The sequence below is a fragment of the Rhinoderma darwinii genome, chromosome 13 (genome assembly GCF_050947455.1).
Source record: "Rhinoderma darwinii isolate aRhiDar2 chromosome 13, aRhiDar2.hap1, whole genome shotgun sequence".
Taxonomy (NCBI): domain Eukaryota; kingdom Metazoa; phylum Chordata; class Amphibia; order Anura; family Rhinodermatidae; genus Rhinoderma; species Rhinoderma darwinii.
In genome coordinates this window covers 59,203,318-59,221,012 of record NC_134699.1, presented here as the reverse complement: position 1 = coordinate 59,221,012, position 17,695 = coordinate 59,203,318, and the positions used below count along the sequence as shown (strand labels likewise).

The following is a 17,695-nucleotide window of genomic DNA, read 5'->3' as shown; positions in this document are numbered from 1 at the left end:
GACGAGAGTGGCACTGTTTCAGAAATAAGCTATCGGTTTTTTTCTAATATAATAAAACCTGTTTAATATATTAATGTTTATATCTATATCTCCCCTCTATATGTGACAAGGCTGCGGACACTTAACTTATGGTACTCCAGCTCTTGCAAAATTACTATGGAATGCTGGGAGTTGTAATTTTGCAACAGCGGGAAAGCAACAGATTGAGACGACTATTCTATGGTTAATTTTCTTTACACTAACGCAGGGTTAATCTTGATCCATATATACAATGTTTACCCTGCTCTTCATTGCCGCATCTGCCAATTTGCTTTCTGACAAACTGGTTTCATTTCACAATCGTGTTTTTAATTCCTGTAAATTGACTTCTAGCTGTTAGCGAGCCATATCCTGCTCTAGAAACACACGCGCTGCAGCCGGGTATCCGTGATGTGTAAGCTGCTGAACGGTTTGCTTTTGATGTGTCTTGCAGTGAATACCATTTACTTAAATGCACGTTGTTTGATCTGCCAGCGTTTAACACAGACGTCAAAATATGTCAACGTATCGCGAAGAGCGGGGGAGGGGATTACTGTGGTTGCTATTATTGCTCTTCTGTATCTAGAGTGAGAAATAAAGAAACGTAGCACATAGATTTCATTAAAAATGTCCTATTGTCTACAGCTGGTATGCATAAATGTATCTCCAAGGTAACAGACAACAAGAAATCCCTGTGTAGTCTGATCCTGCAGTAATACTCACCTTCTGTCTAACCTCCAACTTCTGAACCTAATGTATGTTTAGGCAGTAGGGGGCAGATGAAAGGGAGTGACTGCAGGAGACTACACAGGGTTTGCTTGTTGCCTGCTACCATGGAGACACCGATCTGTATAGGAGCCATAGAAATCATTTGCTTAATTTTAAGATGTGTTCGAGCGAGGAAAACAAATGGTTGCAAATTTGAACTTAGATTAGCACTTTTTTTTTTTGTTTAGATACAAATTGACATTTTATGCAAATTTACACTCCAGAGCTGCACTCACTATTCTGCTGGTGGAGTCATTGTGTACATACATTACATATCCTGTACTGATCCTGAGTTACATCTGGTATTATACTCCAGATCTGCACTCACTATTCTGCTGGTGGAGTCACTGTGTACTTACACTACTTAGCCTGAGTTAGCCTGTATAATCCTCCAGAGCTGCATTCACAAGTCCTCTCTACTTGATGGTTTCCAAAAGAGTTTGCAAGCTTTGTTAAGCTTCTATAATGCAATTCTCTGTTTCACTACGTTTTTGTTTTTTTTTCTACATTGGATTACCAGAGTTAGGCCTCATTCATACAGTAAGAAGTCTCAGCCCGACTGAGTTTAATAAACAAACTGTATTAGTATAGGTATCTATAATGCAGTTAGTCTCCATGGCTGAAATGTCTTTAGAATGTGGCCACGTTACAGATGGCTGACTAAAGCCTACAACTTATACAGACCCTGAACAAGCAGGAACTACTGGCAGTTTTCTTAAAGCCAGCAGAATCATGAATGCAGCTCTGCAGTATAATACTGGATCTAACTGATCTGCTTTATAGGTAGAGTATAGCTCTTTGTTCATGGCTGGCAGGTCAGGAAGAGAAGCAACCCTGCTGTTGTAAACTGTGTAAGGGTTACACCTTTTAACCCCTTTAGGACACAGCCTGTTTTGGCCTTCAGGACACAGCCTATTTTTTCAAATCTGACATGTGTCACTTTATGTGGTAATAACTCCGGAATGCTTTTACCTATCCAAGCGATTCTGAGATTGTTTTCTCGTGACATATTGTACTTTATGTTAGTGAAAAAATTTGGTCGATAAATTCAATATTTATTTGTGAAAAACTTCAAATTTTAGCAAAAATTTGCAAAAATTTGCATTTTTCTAAACTTAAATGTATTTGCTTGTGAAACAGATAGTAATACCACACAAAATAGTTACTAGTTACCATTTCCTATATGTCTACTTTATGTTTGCATCATTTTTTTTCACGTACTTTTATTTTTCGAGGACGTTACGAGGCTTAGAACTTTAGCAGCAATTTCTCATATTTTCAATAAAATTTCAAAAGGCTATTTTTTCAGGGACCAGTTCAGTTCTGAAGTTGCTTTGAGGGCCTTATATATTAGAAAGTCCCCATAAATCACCCCATTTTGAAAACTGTACCCCTCAAGGTATTCAAAACCACATTCAGAAAATATTTTAACCCTTTAGGCGTTTCACAGGAATTAAGGCAAAGTAGAGGTGAAATTTACAAATTTCATTTTTTTTGCCGAAATTCATTTGTAATAAAAAAAAATCTGTAACACAGAAGGTTTTACCAGAGAAACGCAACTCAATATTTATTGCCCAGATTCTGCAGATTTTAGAAATATCCAACATGTGGCCCTAGTATGGTAATGGACTGAAACACAGGCTTCAGAAGCAAAGGAGCACCTAGTGGATTTCGGGGCCTCCTTTTTTTAGGAATATATTTTAGGCACCATGTCAGGTTTGAGGAGGTCTTGTGGTACCTAAACAGCCGAAACCCCCCCAAAGTGACCCCATTTTGGAAACTACACCCCTCAAGGCATTTTTCTAGGGGTATAGTTAGCATTTTGACCCCACAGTTTTTTTGCAGACTTTAGTGGAATTAGTCTGTGAAGATGAAAATCACCTATTTTTCTGTGGAAACATAGAATTTTTTCATTTTTACAAGGAATAAAGGAGAAAAAGCCACCCAACATTTGTAAAGCAATTTCTCCCGATTACGGCAATACCCCATATGTGGTCGTAAACTGATGTTTGGACCCACAGCAGGGATCAGAAGGAAGGAGCGCCTTTTGGATTTTTTGAAGCAGATTTTGCTGGATTGGTTTTCAGTGCCATGTCGGGTTTGCAACGCCCCGGAGGGACCAAAACAGTGGAAACCCCCCAAAAGTCACCCTATTTTGGAATCTACACCCCTCAAGGAATTTTTCTAGGGGTATAGTGAGCATTTTGGCCCCTCAGGATCTTTTTTAGAGCTAGGGTGACCAAAAAACAGCGATTTTGGCGCTTTAAATTCTTTATTTATTACAGCGTTCACCGTGCGCAATAAATTACGTTTTAATTTATTCTGCCGGTCGGTACGATTACGCCGATACCATATGTGTATAGTTTTTTTTAAGTTTTGCAGCGTTTGCACAATAAAATGAAGTTTCTATAAAATAATTTATTTTCTGGGACACGCTATTCTGAGCCGTAACTTTTTTATTTTTTCGTCAAAAAAGCTGTGGGAGGTCTTGTTTTTTGCGGGACGGGTTGTAGTTTTCATTGGTACCATTTTGGGGTAAATGCAACTTTTTGATCACTTTTTATTCTATATCTTGGGAGGGGTGGTGACCAAAAAATAGCGATGCTGACCGTTTTCAGTTTATTTTGTTTGCGGCGTTCACCGTGCGGAAAAATTAACATTATAGTTTCATAGATTGGGTCGTTACGAACGCGGCGATACCAAATATGTGTACTTTTTTTTAACGTTTTCATTTTTTCCCTATAATAAATGACTTATTATAGGAAAACAAAACCTTTTATTTTTACACTTTTATAAAACATTTTTATTAACTTTTTTTTACACTTTATATTTTTGTTTATTAACTTTTTTTTTTACTTTTTACACTTTCTTTTTTTGACCTGCAGCTCTGATCGCTGCTAGAATACATTATACTACCTAGGTAGTGTAATGTATTCCAACTGTCAGTGTGACGTCACAGTCACTCTGACAGTTGGTCTACGAGGATCAGCAGAGGCTGATCCTCATAGGCTGACATACATGGCAGACCTGGGGGCCGTTGTCTGGCCCCCAGGTGCCATCACAAGCATCAGAAGCCCCCACGATTGCATGGGGGCTGCTGATGCGCTACAAACCCGCTACATGCGGAGATCGCAATCGAGCCCCGCATGTAACGGGTTAATTGCCGAAATCAGCGGCGATGAGCCGCTGATCGGCAACACTAGAGAGTGTCAGCTGTCGGGGACAGCTGATCTCCAAGTTCCCGATGCACACTGTCGCCGACAGTGTGCATCGGGAACGGCACAGTGACTTTCTGTCACTCTGACAGGAAGCCTATCAGGACCAGCCGAAGGTTGGTCCTGATGGGCTTCTGTCCATGGCAGACCCGGAAGCCATTGTTTGGCTTCCGTTTGCCATACTAACTATCGGCAGACCCCGCGATTTCGGACGGGGGTCTGCCGATATGTTAGAAACCCCTAAAATTCGGCGATTGCACCCGATCGCCGAATTTAAGGGGTTAATGCGCCGAAATCAGCGGCAAAGGACCGCTGGCCGGCAAGAGGGGCGTGTCAGCTGTCGGCGACAGCTGACCTCCTGGTTCCCGGTGCACACTGTCGCCGACAGTGTGCACCGGGATTAACTCAGTAACTGTACGTCCTCGTGCGGGAAGTAACTTCCTGCAACGACGTACAGTTACGTCCTGGTGCGGATAGGGGTTAATTATGGGATTTTATAGACTGAAATTCTATAACCAATTGAGTAGATTATCAAATCAGCCAGAATGAATTTTTCATAGTATAGACTTACAGCGAGGGATGGCATATCCAGTGGCTGATTGGTGAGGGTGCCACCTCTGGGAGAGCTGCATGAGTTTGCTGTGTGCGGTTAGATCGTAGGACGTTGGGGGAAATGTATCTAAACTGGTGCACATTGCCACCAATCAGATTGCAACCCCTTTTGAAAGTTAGAGAAACCTGATTGGTTGCTGTGGGCAACTCCCCTACTTTTCCCAAATCTCCCCCTGGTCTATGTTGTCAGTGAAGCTATGTTCACATCACGTGTTTTTGTTTTGCCTATGTTTAGCAGATTTACGCCAGGAAAAGTTCCCGATGTTAAATCAGGGGTCAGCACTTCAGCTGTCCTGTAACTACAACTCCCAGTCTGCACTGACCTGCCAAAGGCTATTAGGGCATGCTGGGAATTGTAGTTTCACAACAGCTGGAATAGTGAAGGTTACAGACCTGTATTAAACATAGGCTGTGACTGATGCTGGACCGTGGCATCTGTCACCCACATACGTTAAATGTATACATCACGACTTCACATTAAAACGATCCTATTATATCCTATGGGTGACGATGCCACTGATAAGGAATTCATTTACCGTATGTCTTTAAAAGCTCATGACGTGTACGATAAACTGAGGCATGTGGCGTATGCCATACATCACCCATAGACTGCGTGGTAGACTTTTTGTGGAATTCTGTTGTACGGAATAGCGGTCTACTTTTAAAAAAAAAAAATACCAGCTTGAATGAGACTAAGCCTCCATTGAACTAATGGAGCCCTATGGACAAGTTAAAGAGATTCTGTCACGACATAAGTGCCCTGACACCTACATAAGGAGATCAGCGCTATAATGTAGGTGACGGTGTTTCCTAAATAAAAAGCACTGCGAAGGCTGGGTTCATACAACCTATTTTCAGGCGTAAACGAGGCGTATTATGCCTCGATTTACGCCTGAAAATACAGCTACAATATGTCGGCAAACATCTGCCAATTCATTTGAATGGGTTTGCCGACTACCTGTCATTTACACGGTTTCGTTTGACAGCTGTCAAACGACGACGCGTAAATTGACTGCCTCGTCAAAGAAGTGCAGGACACTTCTTTGAAACTTAATTTGAGCCGTTTTTCATTGAAGTCAATGAAGAGCAGCTCAAGATTTACGAGCGTCAGACGCCTCGCATAATGCGAGGAGGAGCTTTTACGTCTGAAACGACGCAGCTGTTTTCTCCTGAAAACAGTCTAATTTCAAACGTAAAAGGCAGCTAGCATGTGCACATACCCTAAAAATTGCTCAATTCGTTTCTTAATGCCCAAGTGGGCGTGTTTTTACTTTAGACCAAGTGGGAGTTGTACAGGAGTGTATGATGCTGACCAATCAGTGACCAATCAGCGTCATACACTCCTCTCCATTCATTTACACTGCACTAGCGATATAGCTATGTTCAGCTACATACACAAACACTAATACTACTGCAATGTCCTGATAATGATTATACATCACCTCCAGCCAGGACGTGACGTGTATTCAGAATCCTGACACGTCTGAATCTTTTCTGTGAGATTTCCAGCAAGGCAAATGTAATCTCGTGAGATTACGATGTAAACGATATTACGTTTGCCTTGCTGAAAAGATTCAGACATGTCAGGATTCTGAATAAACATCACGTCCTGGCTAGAGGTAATGTCTATTCATTGTCAGGACACTGCAGTAAGTTAGTCTTTGTAGCTGCATATAACTAATCGCTAGTGCAGTGTAAATGAATGGAGAGAAGTGCATGACTGATTGGTCAGCGTCATACACTCCTCTGTACAACGCCCACTTGGTCTAAAGTAAAAACACGCCCACTTGGGCATTAAGAAACTAATTAGAATAAAGCTAAAAAATAAAAATCGCTCAAAGTGGTAAAAATAGATAGTTTTAGGAATAAAAAGCATTGCCATCACCTACGTTACAGCGCCGATCTTATGTAGGAGATAGGGCACTTATGTGGTGACAGAGCCTCTTTAAGGGTTCCTTCACATGGCCACGTTTGGTTCGAGATACAGACAGCTTACCGTCCAAACTTCCTGGACCGAACACTGTTCATGTAGCCGGACTCCTAGCATCATGGCCATCCATGACAGAGTCACTACTATCCCATACTGAAAACGTAACAGTACGGGACAGTATTCCCACAGGAAGGCAGTGACTCTCCGCACACGGGTGATTGAGGCTAGGAGTCTGGCTCCCTGAACAGGAATCGGTCCGGGAAACATGCCAGACATACGAGCCGCATCTCACGGGCCGTGTGAAGCAAAGCATAGTGCGTACATCAGGAGCGTTCCTGGCGTACACGCTAACCGTACATCAAACATGAACAGAGTCCGCTCTGACCTTCTCCATTGCTCTTAACCATATTTGATTTTTGCAGATGCCCTTGACCATCCCTCAACCTGAAGAGGACACATTCAGACCGGGTTCCTTGTTCAGACATCTCGCAACACAAGACGACAACACTCCGGCCCCGTCCCTCTTCAAACTGGACTGGCTTTCCAGCATGACCAAGTGACACCCCCCCCCCCCCCCCCTCCAAGAACTGACACATTGTGACAAATTTTGAGCAAATTAAATAACTTTATTGTGCATCAATCCCAGTTTGTATTGCCTATATTTCCACCTCATAATTCAGGTATAAGATACGGTTGCTGTGGTATATAAAACTTCTTAGACAACTATTGCCATGGAAAAGTAAAGCATCCTGGGTTCTCCTGGCGCCCGGACCACTAGTCTTCTAACGTAATAAGACAACTAAAGAACTTCTACAACTTTGTCACTTTTCTTGGTTGAAACATCCACCCTCCTGCAAACTTTACAACACAATGTTTTTTACTATTGCCTTTCACTAACTTACCTGATTTAATATTCTAACTGTCCCTGGATACAATTGTCCTATGTGGACAGTCAAGCCATGCAGTATCAAAGGCGAATATGAGGAGCAGGGACTAGAAGATAAAGTTATTGTTAAAGTCACAACACTGTCCTGGTGGAGGAGGAAACTGATTGGATTTTTATCTATCCACCGCATCTTGAAAAGATGGCACCCATAGACATAAGTTCTTACCCTACCAAACATTATTTGCAAGTAGTGCAGCTAAAAGGTACTGAAATTCCCAGCTATGACAATGCCCATTTAAAGGGCAAGGTCAGCCAAAAATGAATGTCATAAGATCACATTCGTGGAGTACGAGCTTGAACCACTGCAGATTTCCAAAGGGTGCGTCGTCTATAATAAGTCACTTTTGGGTGGCATTTTCCTCTTTAATTTCCTCTACTCCCCATACCTTGCCTGTGTAGAGTAATACATACACCATACGGATTAATGTTATGGAAGGAGTAGTCCCTGTGGGTGTCTGGCGGCCATATCAAGTCACCTTGGATCCATAGACATGAACCTAAGGTTAGAAGCAGTCTAATACAACAACTCAAATACATCTCTCACAATCCTTCATTTCCAAAAATAACTTTTACATTTTGCTTCAGCCAAACCAAAGTTGTATTCCGTATACATGGAGGAGGTGTTAAATGGCTTAATACCAAAGTAGCACCAAAGACGAGGAGAAGTGTGCTGCGAATGAACACGATGGGGATTATTTAATGAAAGGTGTCCAGGACCAGAAAAAAAATGGCTGCTATCTTCTGAAAACAGCACCACACCTGTCTACAGGTCGTGTGTGGTATTGCAGTTTAGCTCCATTCTTTCAGTAGAGCACAACTCCAATACCAGACAGCCCATGGACAGGTTAGGTACTGTTCTTGGAAAATACATAGCCATGTTTTTCGGATTCTGAACAACCCCTAAATAATATACGGTCACATCAAGCATACCCAATGAGGGCGGACAATTCATAGTCGGGTGCTACTGCTCACAGTACTGCGTTACCATGCTATGGGGGTTCTGTGAAAGGTCATTATAATAAGAGTATTGTACATGTCTGCACTTGATCCGACTCAAGGAGGAGGCACCATGTGGCGGCAGAGAGTGCCTGCCACTTCGTAATATGGAGCGACAGGGACTCTCGTGTGCATGAGGCCTTAAAGGGATTGCCTAAGATTAGAAAAACATGGCTGCGTCCTACCAAAAACCGCACCACACCTGTCCATCGTTGTCTGGTATTGCAGCTCTGCTTTACTGACATGAAAGGGACTTTGCTGCAATACCACATACAACCTGTGGACAGACATGGCACTGTCTTTGGAAGAGAGTTGCCATGTTTTTCTAATCCTGCACAACCCCTTTAAGTCAAATTAAAAAGTGGCCAAAGCACCAAGAAACTTGCTGTCGGCAACTTACTTTTTGGGTCATTTTCCCATGCTAGCTGGAAGTTTTTTTGTTTGTTTTTTTGGAGTGGACCATCAATTTATCCATCCTCTATTAAAGGGATATTCCCATCTCAGACATTTACGGAGTATCCACAAGTTAGATGCAGATTTCCATATACGTAAACGGGGAGAGCTGCGCCCATGTGGGGGCCTCTTCCCAATTCATTCTCCACCTAAATGCGGCAGCCGCCTCACCAGGTGGGATCCACACCCAGGATGTGGAATTGCCATGAGTGTCTGAAATGGGAATACCCCCTTTAACTGAACAGCCTGGTAGATTTCTTTAGGACCTGATCAAAAATTAAACAAAAAAAACAAACAGTAAAAGAACGAAATAGGGAGATGAGGCCCCCATTACTACAGCAGAGCAATAGCAGAGAATCTAGAACAGATTGCGAACATTAGGCACGACCCAGGCTCCATGACACCATTTTACTTTGGTATCAATCATAGGACAACCACTTACTGCGTCATGTTGTCCCGGCCACAACACCGCAGGTTATTTTACCATCTATAGAGGTGCCACATTAAGCTCTGGGCAAAATTGGGGTGCAATTTAGCTTTATACCATCAGCACATCCTGACAGTGACTTTTGTAAGGTACCAGGGGTTACATGGAATTAAATAAATAAGCTCCATGGTATGCTGAGGATTCAGCATGGTGACCCTTCTGCCAAGCAGGGAGAGAAGAGGCGTTGGATATGAAAGCTCTGGTCCAAGACAAGAAGCCTTTTGATCCATTGCTTTTGCGATCTGAAAAATGGAGGTGGAGCTAAGCTAGTGTATATACATACCCCAAAAAGTGCTAATAAAAGGGTCACCTTTCAAATGAGGGTGAAAAAAAAAAAAAAAAAAAAAAAATACAAATTAAATTTTACACAACAACTAAATGCACACGGCAAGACGGCATCTCAGACCATCGAGGATTTCCTGCTCCAAAGGGCTTCACCTTTTTACAGAAATACAACAAAAGATGGAGTCTCTGCAGCCGGAAGGGACAGAGTTGAGCGCACGATAATTGTTACCTTGGGTAATGGATTTGAAACGATAGAACAAAAGCCGTCAGGCAACTGGTTTGGAAACAACCTGAGGGCTGTAATATTGGCATAAGACAGTCTAGGATCCATGGCTGGCAGGTCAGGAAGAGGGACAACCCCGCTGTTGTAGACTTGAGAAGTGCGCTTCTTTTAAGATCTGGTTGATGTGAACATAGGGTCCCTGATTTAGCGCCGACTGCTCTGGGACGGAGACTGGCTGTGGCGTGGTGGGGCCTGATCCGGCCACTGTCTGTAGATTCTCTGAGCCACTGCTTTGATCCAGGCTGAAGGTACTATTACTGCTGTCACTCCCTGAAGACTAAAGAAAAACAATACAAAACATTACCAAAAGTTTTAGTAATAGAGTGCAATATTAAGCAGCCAAGCCAGTCAGATTCCAGTTATGCAATGCCACCTACACAACAACTCAACCATTCATTCATATTTTCCCCGCAACAGCCAGACATTGGATCTAATTCAAATCATATCTCTCAGAAGGTGCCAATTCTCCTTGTGGAGATCCAGCTAGCATTTAGAGCAGTGCTCCCTGGGAAAAAAAAAGTATGCAAATTAGCTTTCCTTCAGAAGAACACACTCTAGTGCCACCTATAGGTGGCTACCCCAGAAGCCAATGTCTATACCTTCCTACATGCAACCAACTAGAGCCCAGTCATGCGTCAAGGCTCTTTAAAGGGTTGAACACTAACTTTTAGGGTTGTACACTAGAGATTTGCAAATTATAACCGACATGGTAGATATTGCCAGACATGGCGTTGGGGGAAGAGCAGCCATCAGTGACCCTATCGCTAGTTCCCTATGATGACTAACAAGACCTCGCAGCTTGACAAGAGGGCCACCAAAATTTGGCAACCTTCATGTAGAACCTGACATATCCAACACGGATCCTGTTGTCTACGGATAGTACCCATATGTGGCCTGTACTAGTCATCCTACAAATCAAGAACAAACCTGAAAAAAATTCCATAAGATATTTTTAGAAAGGACAACTATTTAGGGCCAGTGAATCATTTACTTAATAGGAGTTGCTGTATAAATCATTTACCAACATGCCGTCAGCTTCATCGAGTTCACATTGTGGGCACCGCCCCATAGGATGTGCCAATCACGTGTGATTCATATAGGGGGGTCCAATCAGTCAGACCTACACTGAGGATATTATTTTTATATGTTTTAAGACTATGGACGTCAATTTATACACCTAGAAAACATTGTTCTTCACAAATATAGATTTTTAGAAAATCTGATTAAGGGCCTGTGCACATCAGCTTTGCGCTGAGGGGTTCCGCTGTGAAAGGGTTCAGGTTTTTTTACGTAATCTATAGCGCAGTTGAAACGGAACCCTTTCACAACGGTGACAAACGGAAACCTTTAGAAAAGTATCCGTCGCCATTGAGATCAATGGTGATGAAAACGGAAGCCGAGGTATCAGTTTGCCTTTGCGTCGAGGGGTTCCCCCGACGGTACCGCTCAACGGAAAGCAACGCTGATGTGAACAGGCCCTTAATAACGTAGCCCTATTCTTAAAGGAACCCTACCATTATTTTATCATCTCTTCATGCCATAAAGATAACAGTAGGTGAATGCATCTACTTCATGCCTATTTGTGTGCGTGGTGGTGAATCGCTGGAGTCCTCATGTCACTATATTTACCAGCAGACAGGGGACACTTACCTCCGCCTCGGCCTCCCAGTCCTGGAATGTGGGGCTCCTATTGTTCCGTTTAGACTCTGGGAGCTGGGAGACATCATTATTTCTCCGTCTCTTCCTAGAAATGCAGAATTACAGGTTTACACGAGTAAGAATAAATACAATCTGCAATATGTAGCAGTAATATAAACAGGCAGCACGATGTATATGGAGATTTAGATCCACAAGGTCCCCATGATAACTACACCTGACAAATCAGTAAGTTACAGGTTATCAGAATCGGTCACTACTGCTGCCTCGGGCTTTGGGCCTGTAACTTTCTTCTGATATTGCCTATTTAAAAGGATAACTAACGTTTCAAGCAACTTATGCTAGTCTAATAATATACCCGATATAGATCAACTTTGTAATTTACTTACTGTTAAAATTTAGTAGATTTAGCCATGCAAATTCTGTGTGAAGTTACTACCACTAGGTGTCTCCCTTTTTATCTGCTGTCCACCCCCTATTGTCAAGCAATGTCCGTCCCTGGTTACAGAGGAGAGGAGACAGACTACAGGAAGTGGGGGTGTTTCTTCACTGCCTGCCAATAAAAGACTCTAATAAGGGATGGGGGAGCAGGGAGAGATGCAGACATGCTGCCCATAGTAGTCTATGGAGAGAGGCGCAGGGAGTAAGACATAGACGCTGCCCATGAAGGTCTATGGAGAGGGGAGAGGGGGAGCTGGCAGGGAAAGACAAACATGCTGCCTATAGAAGTCTTTGGAGAGGGAGCAAGAGCAGAAAAAGCAGGGACACGGACACTGCCCATAGAAGTCTACGAAGAGGGGAGCAGAGAAAGAGACACATACAGAGTGTCCATAAAAGTCTATGCAGAGGGGAGGGGAGAGCATAGTGAGAAAGACACAGACTTGCTGTGGCTTCCTGGTGAGTGTAATCTCACCCCAGTGCTGGATTCTCAGCTACACTGCTCATTACTGATGTGTAATTTATGTGCTACAGCTTCTTTAATTATATATGTGATAGAGATAGGAGAGCAGGGATATCCCCATCTTTAAGGCTATTTACACCTTTGAAATACATTTGTTTGTTTCTTTAAATAAAATTGTGCATCAGTGTGAATGGTGCAACTTCCCAAATACATTTTAGTAAAAATTATTTTAACTTTTTCAGATGCAGCTGCTTTGTAACCTGTATACAGAGCAGCTGTATCATTCACTAATACCTGAATCCGTCAGGTCCGCAGGACTAACGTGTCTGACACACATCAAGGTTATGAACTTAGATGTGATCGATAGAAGCTCGATCCTGTGTGCACCAATCACACGGATACACAATTTTATTTAGAAAAAAAACCAAAAACACAATTTCAAACATGTTCAAAGTCTTTAAGATTTGATGGCTTATTCACTGCATATGCCATAAATGGCTGCTTGGCATATCACACGCACTAGAGGTAAAGCCTCGTTATAAAGCGGAGAATCAGCCGTTTAGACCGGGTCTTCACACCAGACACTTTGCTCGCTTGCAAATGTAAAACACTAATTTTCTCATGGGATTATCAGATTTACAAACCACCTGCTCTGCTCCAGAATCCTGCCAATTAACTGCGCCAATCTGCTGCCCGTCTGAAGTGCATTTAACGTATAATTGCACAACGGCACCTTGTAATGGAAGGAACCAGGCTGTTCTGGATGCAGTATCATAGATGCCGTCAGATGAGGTACACCAATTTTCTAACCACTAACATTTAGGGGATATCAATAGGATATTCCATAAGTGTATGGTTGGTGTAGGTTCAACCCCTGGGACCCTCACAGATTGCTAAAACAAGTGGCTTTAGCCCTTTTGGCTCCCATTAGTTGTGCCCTGATGAAGCTAAAATGAATTAACTGGTTAGTCTCCATGGTTACAGACTACAAATCCTGTGTGTAGTCTGATCCCCCTGTTGAGGGAGTGGAATAAAACAAGACTTCAAGGTCAGACTACACACAAGGTTCGTTTGTAGTCTGTAACCATAGAGACACACAGGTCTGCATAGGAGCTGTATACATAAAACAGCAAGATACTTTTAACCAAGAATATTTACAAAGTTGGTTTATTTTAGATCATTGAAGCAACGCCAAAACAGGTTGTGGAGGTGGACGTAGCCTTTAAAGGGGTATTCCCATCTTATAAAGTTACGGCATACCGCTAGGATATACCATCACTTCATGATCGGTGAGGGGTCTGAACTCTCGGACCCCCACTGCTCCAGAAAATAAAAAAGGGGCCACAGTGCCGATTCAGCATTGCATCTCCTACGTTTTCCCTGTGATGCGATCCTTCATTCTCAGGATCCAGAGGTCAGACCCCCTAAATCATAAAGTGATGGCATAACCTAGCGATTTGCCGTCACTTTATAAGATGAGAATACCCCTTGAAATGAGGGTGGCATCAGAAGGCACGATTGGTATATGCCATCACATCCACTAGAACAAGTCTGACCCTCTCCAGATGGAAATGCAGAGCCAGTTACGCACAGTAATCTCTGATCAACATGTTTTCCGTACCTTCACTAGCACGGAAAATGTTGCTAGGTTGGCAGAGTGATGCCAGTGCCTTTGTCTGCCCTGGAACATTCTCTAGTGTCCAGCAACTGGATTTATGACATTACACAGCATAACTAGCACCACTATACCAGCACCTCACGCTGGGCGGTACTAGTCATCACGCTACCAAAACTGGCGGCCGTAATTATTCCTGCTCTTTATACATCGCCAACATATTCCAGAGCGCTGGACAGACATTGCCACCATTCCCATCAGTCACCCACACACAGTATACCCGGATTAAACCCACACAAACACAGGGAGAACATACAAACTCCAGTCAAATGTTTCCCCTGGCCGGATCGCACCCAATACCCCAGTGCATGGACTTAAAGGGGTATTCAGACGAAAAGACATTTACGTCAGGATATGTCGGATAGGTTGGCGTCTTAACTCTAGAACGCTGATCAGTGGGGGTCCGGCTGCCAAGACCCACTGACCTTCTAAACCCAATGGGAGAGCATAAATGTGTCTCCACCGCACTAAAACTGCCCTAGTCTCGTGATCCCTGGGGTCCCAGCATAAGACCCAACACAACTCATGGCCGGCCAGCCCAGCTGCTATGAAGTCCCAGCATGGCCTGGAAGCCATAGATAGTCACGGCATGCTGGGATTTGTAGTTTTAGATTGCAGAACCCCCCCCCCCCCCCGGCTAAGGGATACTTGCTGTGTAACCGAGACCATAATGTCACTGTGCAGGACGTGGACTGTTTCTATCCTCGTCTCAGGTCCTTGAAAAATAAAAACCATGACTCAGAAGTTCCCTGAAGTGAATCACTATATTAGTGGAGGGTTATAATAAGCAGAGACAGCGGAGCTTAAAGGGGAACTCCACCTTCTGTCACATAAAAATACATGTGAGAAGATAGTCTACGGTTGCACAACTTGGCAGATTTGCGGATCAGGACGCAGAAAAAGCTGGATGACTACAAATGTGGAAGCCATAATGACGGCTGTGATGAGTCACCCAGCTTTCCCAGAAACCGATTCAAAATGAAAGAGGCAGTCACACAATTATTTGGTTTTCTGACCTGCTGTCAGGCAACATCTGGCCTTTGGCCTCCGGCTGTACCGGGATCCTCTGACTGACAATGGGGAGTGGGTGGGGGGTTTGTCCCACAGGAAATAAGTGGAAGGGACCGTGTGTGCGCTGCTCTCCAGTAAGACCTCTGCTGCTTAGTCCTGGCTAAAGACATATAAAAGGAGGAAAAAAAATAAAAATATCAGACAAATACACAAAGCAACACCAAAAACAGCAACCCCAAGAATAGGAGAACCACCAATTTAAAAGAGGAACACCACCCAAAAGTGATCTTCTGATATGACAGATACAGGTCGTAGGATAACCCCCAATATGGACGTCATGTTAGAACCCCCCACCATGTATAATATGGGTGCGCATGCAGGCTTACGAGGGGCTGTACTCAACTTCTTACAATATGCCCCTTGTGGACACCTGGAGGTAAGAGAGGGGATTCCCCCATATCAAACCCCCCAAACCCCAAAATAGAAACTTGCTGCAAAAGGCAGCTCTCCTTCGAGAGGCGCAGTAGTGAACAGGTGCATCTCCGCTTGATGTCAGTGAATGGGAACAATCAGCAGGACAAACTTTATCCGTCCTGATAGTTTGCTATAACGTATCAGCGCGGGTAAAGCGTATCAGGCTGGCCGCTTATCTCACAGGTTTATATAGACTGGATAGAATTGTAGCAAACGCTCAGAAGTATTCGGTCGCTACAGGGTTTTCACATTTCCATGCACTGACAGCAAGCAGAGTTGGAAAAAAATGCAAATACCTACCCCCCCAGGCATTGCCACGCGTCGTCCTGATCTCTGTGCAGCCCGTTTCATCCCAGATGACTGCTGCAGATTGTCACATGGGCTGCAGCGTCATGCCAGGAGGCGCCGAAAACAGAGGGACGCGTCGCAACGGCAAACCCCCGGGGGGGGGGGGGGCGGGGGGGTTGGTAATTATTTGGCTTTTTTCCAACCCTGTTTTCCACAATGGAAATTCCACCCATAATTTGGTGCAGTTTTTGAAATCGGGTTCTAGGTTGGATACGCAGTGGATCCACCCTTGAGCACATACCCTAAAAGGGTTAAATGCCTTTGGGCCACTAATCTTACACTGCGGGCACACTGCAGTCAGATGAGACCAGCACAAACTTGCTCTGGGAATTAAAACTGGCACCAAAGGAGACGGACTAGGTAAGACTGTTCACATTTTTTGGCGCTACATTTAGCATGTACGAAAGTTCCCGCGGCACATACGATAAGAATTAGGCCGAAATAAGTGTCCATATCGCCTCAGTCAGGCTGTTATACCAGAACAGAACATACTACGCTACTCCATACGATAAGATACCGCAAAAAAAACGTACACGCGGTATATATTTTGTTAACATGGGAGCCTATGGGTGACGCATGCCACTGTATGGCATACGTCACAGGTATCCATTAAACGAATGTTGCCATATTTGACTAATGCATCCGCCAGAGTATTGGCACCTGTTAAACTTATACGCCATGAAAAGGCCACAAGAGTGAAACGTATGCCATACCGGGTGACGGGCACCACTAGTAGGCTCCATTACTGCCTACATTTGGCGTATACATTAATCGTAGGTCAAAAACGCAGTGTTAATGGGGGCCAACGGGTATTTTTCGGCCACTTACCTCACACTGCCGGCCCAAGGATAAAGCAAAGTCGCCCGTTACCTATTAAAATCAGTTGTGTGCCCACTTTGTTGGCAGTTTTCACACCCAAAACCCATATCCATTTTCATTTAACCCTTTAAGGATGTTATCATGACAACAGTAACATTTGGCATGTCGAGGATCCGGCGATCACTGCTGCCTCTGCACAAACATTTCACCTGCAGCACCCACTGGAGGTAAAAGATAGTATTACACGGCGACCATTCAAGTCAATGGCTGACCATGTAATATGTGGGGGCGGCCCAGGTCCTCCAGAGCCACTGGTGGCTCTCCATTATGTGTCATAAATAGGGTTGCCCACTCTATGACGCCCACAATACGTTTGGGTGCCCATTTTTGTGCCCGTTTCCACCTATCTCCTCTTTAGGGCACAATACCCGTACTGACCCCGGAAAAATAACATTTCCTCACAACCACAGGCAGATGGCCCGGGACTTCTGCGACTTGTAGTTCCACAGCAGCCGCAATGCTACGGGCTGCTGTGTGGAGAAGCCGATACAAAAGGCAGCCCCGTCTTCCCGGACATACCGTCGCCCCGTCTTCCCGGACATACCGTCGCCCCGTCTTCCCGGACATACCGTCACCCCGCCCTCTCGGCGTCTTACCTCCGGTCTCTCCTTGGCTCTGTCTCCTCGAGGGTGCTGCTGCCCCGGCTTTCCTCCGTCCAGCTCATACTCCTCATACGCTGACTAAGGCTCTCATGCCCCCGCCGGGCTCCATGCTCCAACCCGTAGATTCAGCCGGATACAGGCCCTTGTGACGTCATC

The 17,695-nt window shown here is 44.1% G+C and overlaps 2 protein-coding genes across 3 annotated transcripts in view; one reads left to right on the top strand and one right to left on the bottom strand.

The window, feature by feature from the left end:
* Positions 1-7,183, top strand: part of COG1 (component of oligomeric golgi complex 1) — a 21,623-nt gene extending 14,440 nt beyond the window's left edge. Inside the window, exon 14 of the mRNA XM_075845835.1 lies at positions 6,966-7,183. Coding sequence (XP_075701950.1) covers positions 6,966-7,103 — 138 coding nt within the window. The 3' untranslated portion in view covers positions 7,104-7,183. The remainder of the gene's footprint in view (positions 1-6,965) is intronic.
* Positions 7,149-17,695, bottom strand: VCF1 (VCP nuclear cofactor family member 1). Of its 2 annotated transcripts, XM_075845837.1 has the most exons (4): positions 17,534-17,692; positions 15,242-15,396; positions 11,644-11,737; positions 7,149-10,270 (listed from the first exon to the last, which is right to left on the bottom strand). In XM_075845837.1, the coding sequence occupies exons 2-4, from the start codon at positions 15,256-15,258 to the stop codon at positions 10,052-10,054; spliced, it is 330 nt and encodes a 109-aa protein (XP_075701952.1). In that variant the 5' UTR covers positions 15,259-15,396; positions 17,534-17,692; the 3' UTR covers positions 7,149-10,051. The 2 variants fall into 2 exon arrangements, with proteins under 2 accessions (XP_075701952.1, XP_075701951.1); XM_075845836.1 differs by lacking the exon at positions 15,242-15,396 and having other exon boundaries at positions 17,534-17,695.

Excerpts from the sequence above, each read along its gene's own strand:
- VCF1 (XM_075845836.1), bottom strand. The coding sequence starts at position 17,610 with ATGAGGAGTATGAGCTGGACGGAGGAAAGCCGGGGCAGCAGCACCCTC. Across the intron at positions 11,738-17,533 it reads GAGCCAAGGAGAGACCGGAG|GAAGAGACGGAGAAATAATG; the intron begins GTAAGACGCCGA and ends CTGCATTTCTAG. Across the intron at positions 10,271-11,643 it reads ACTGGGAGGCCGAGGCGGAG|TCTTCAGGGAGTGACAGCAG; the intron begins GTAAGTGTCCCC and ends GTTTTTCTTTAG.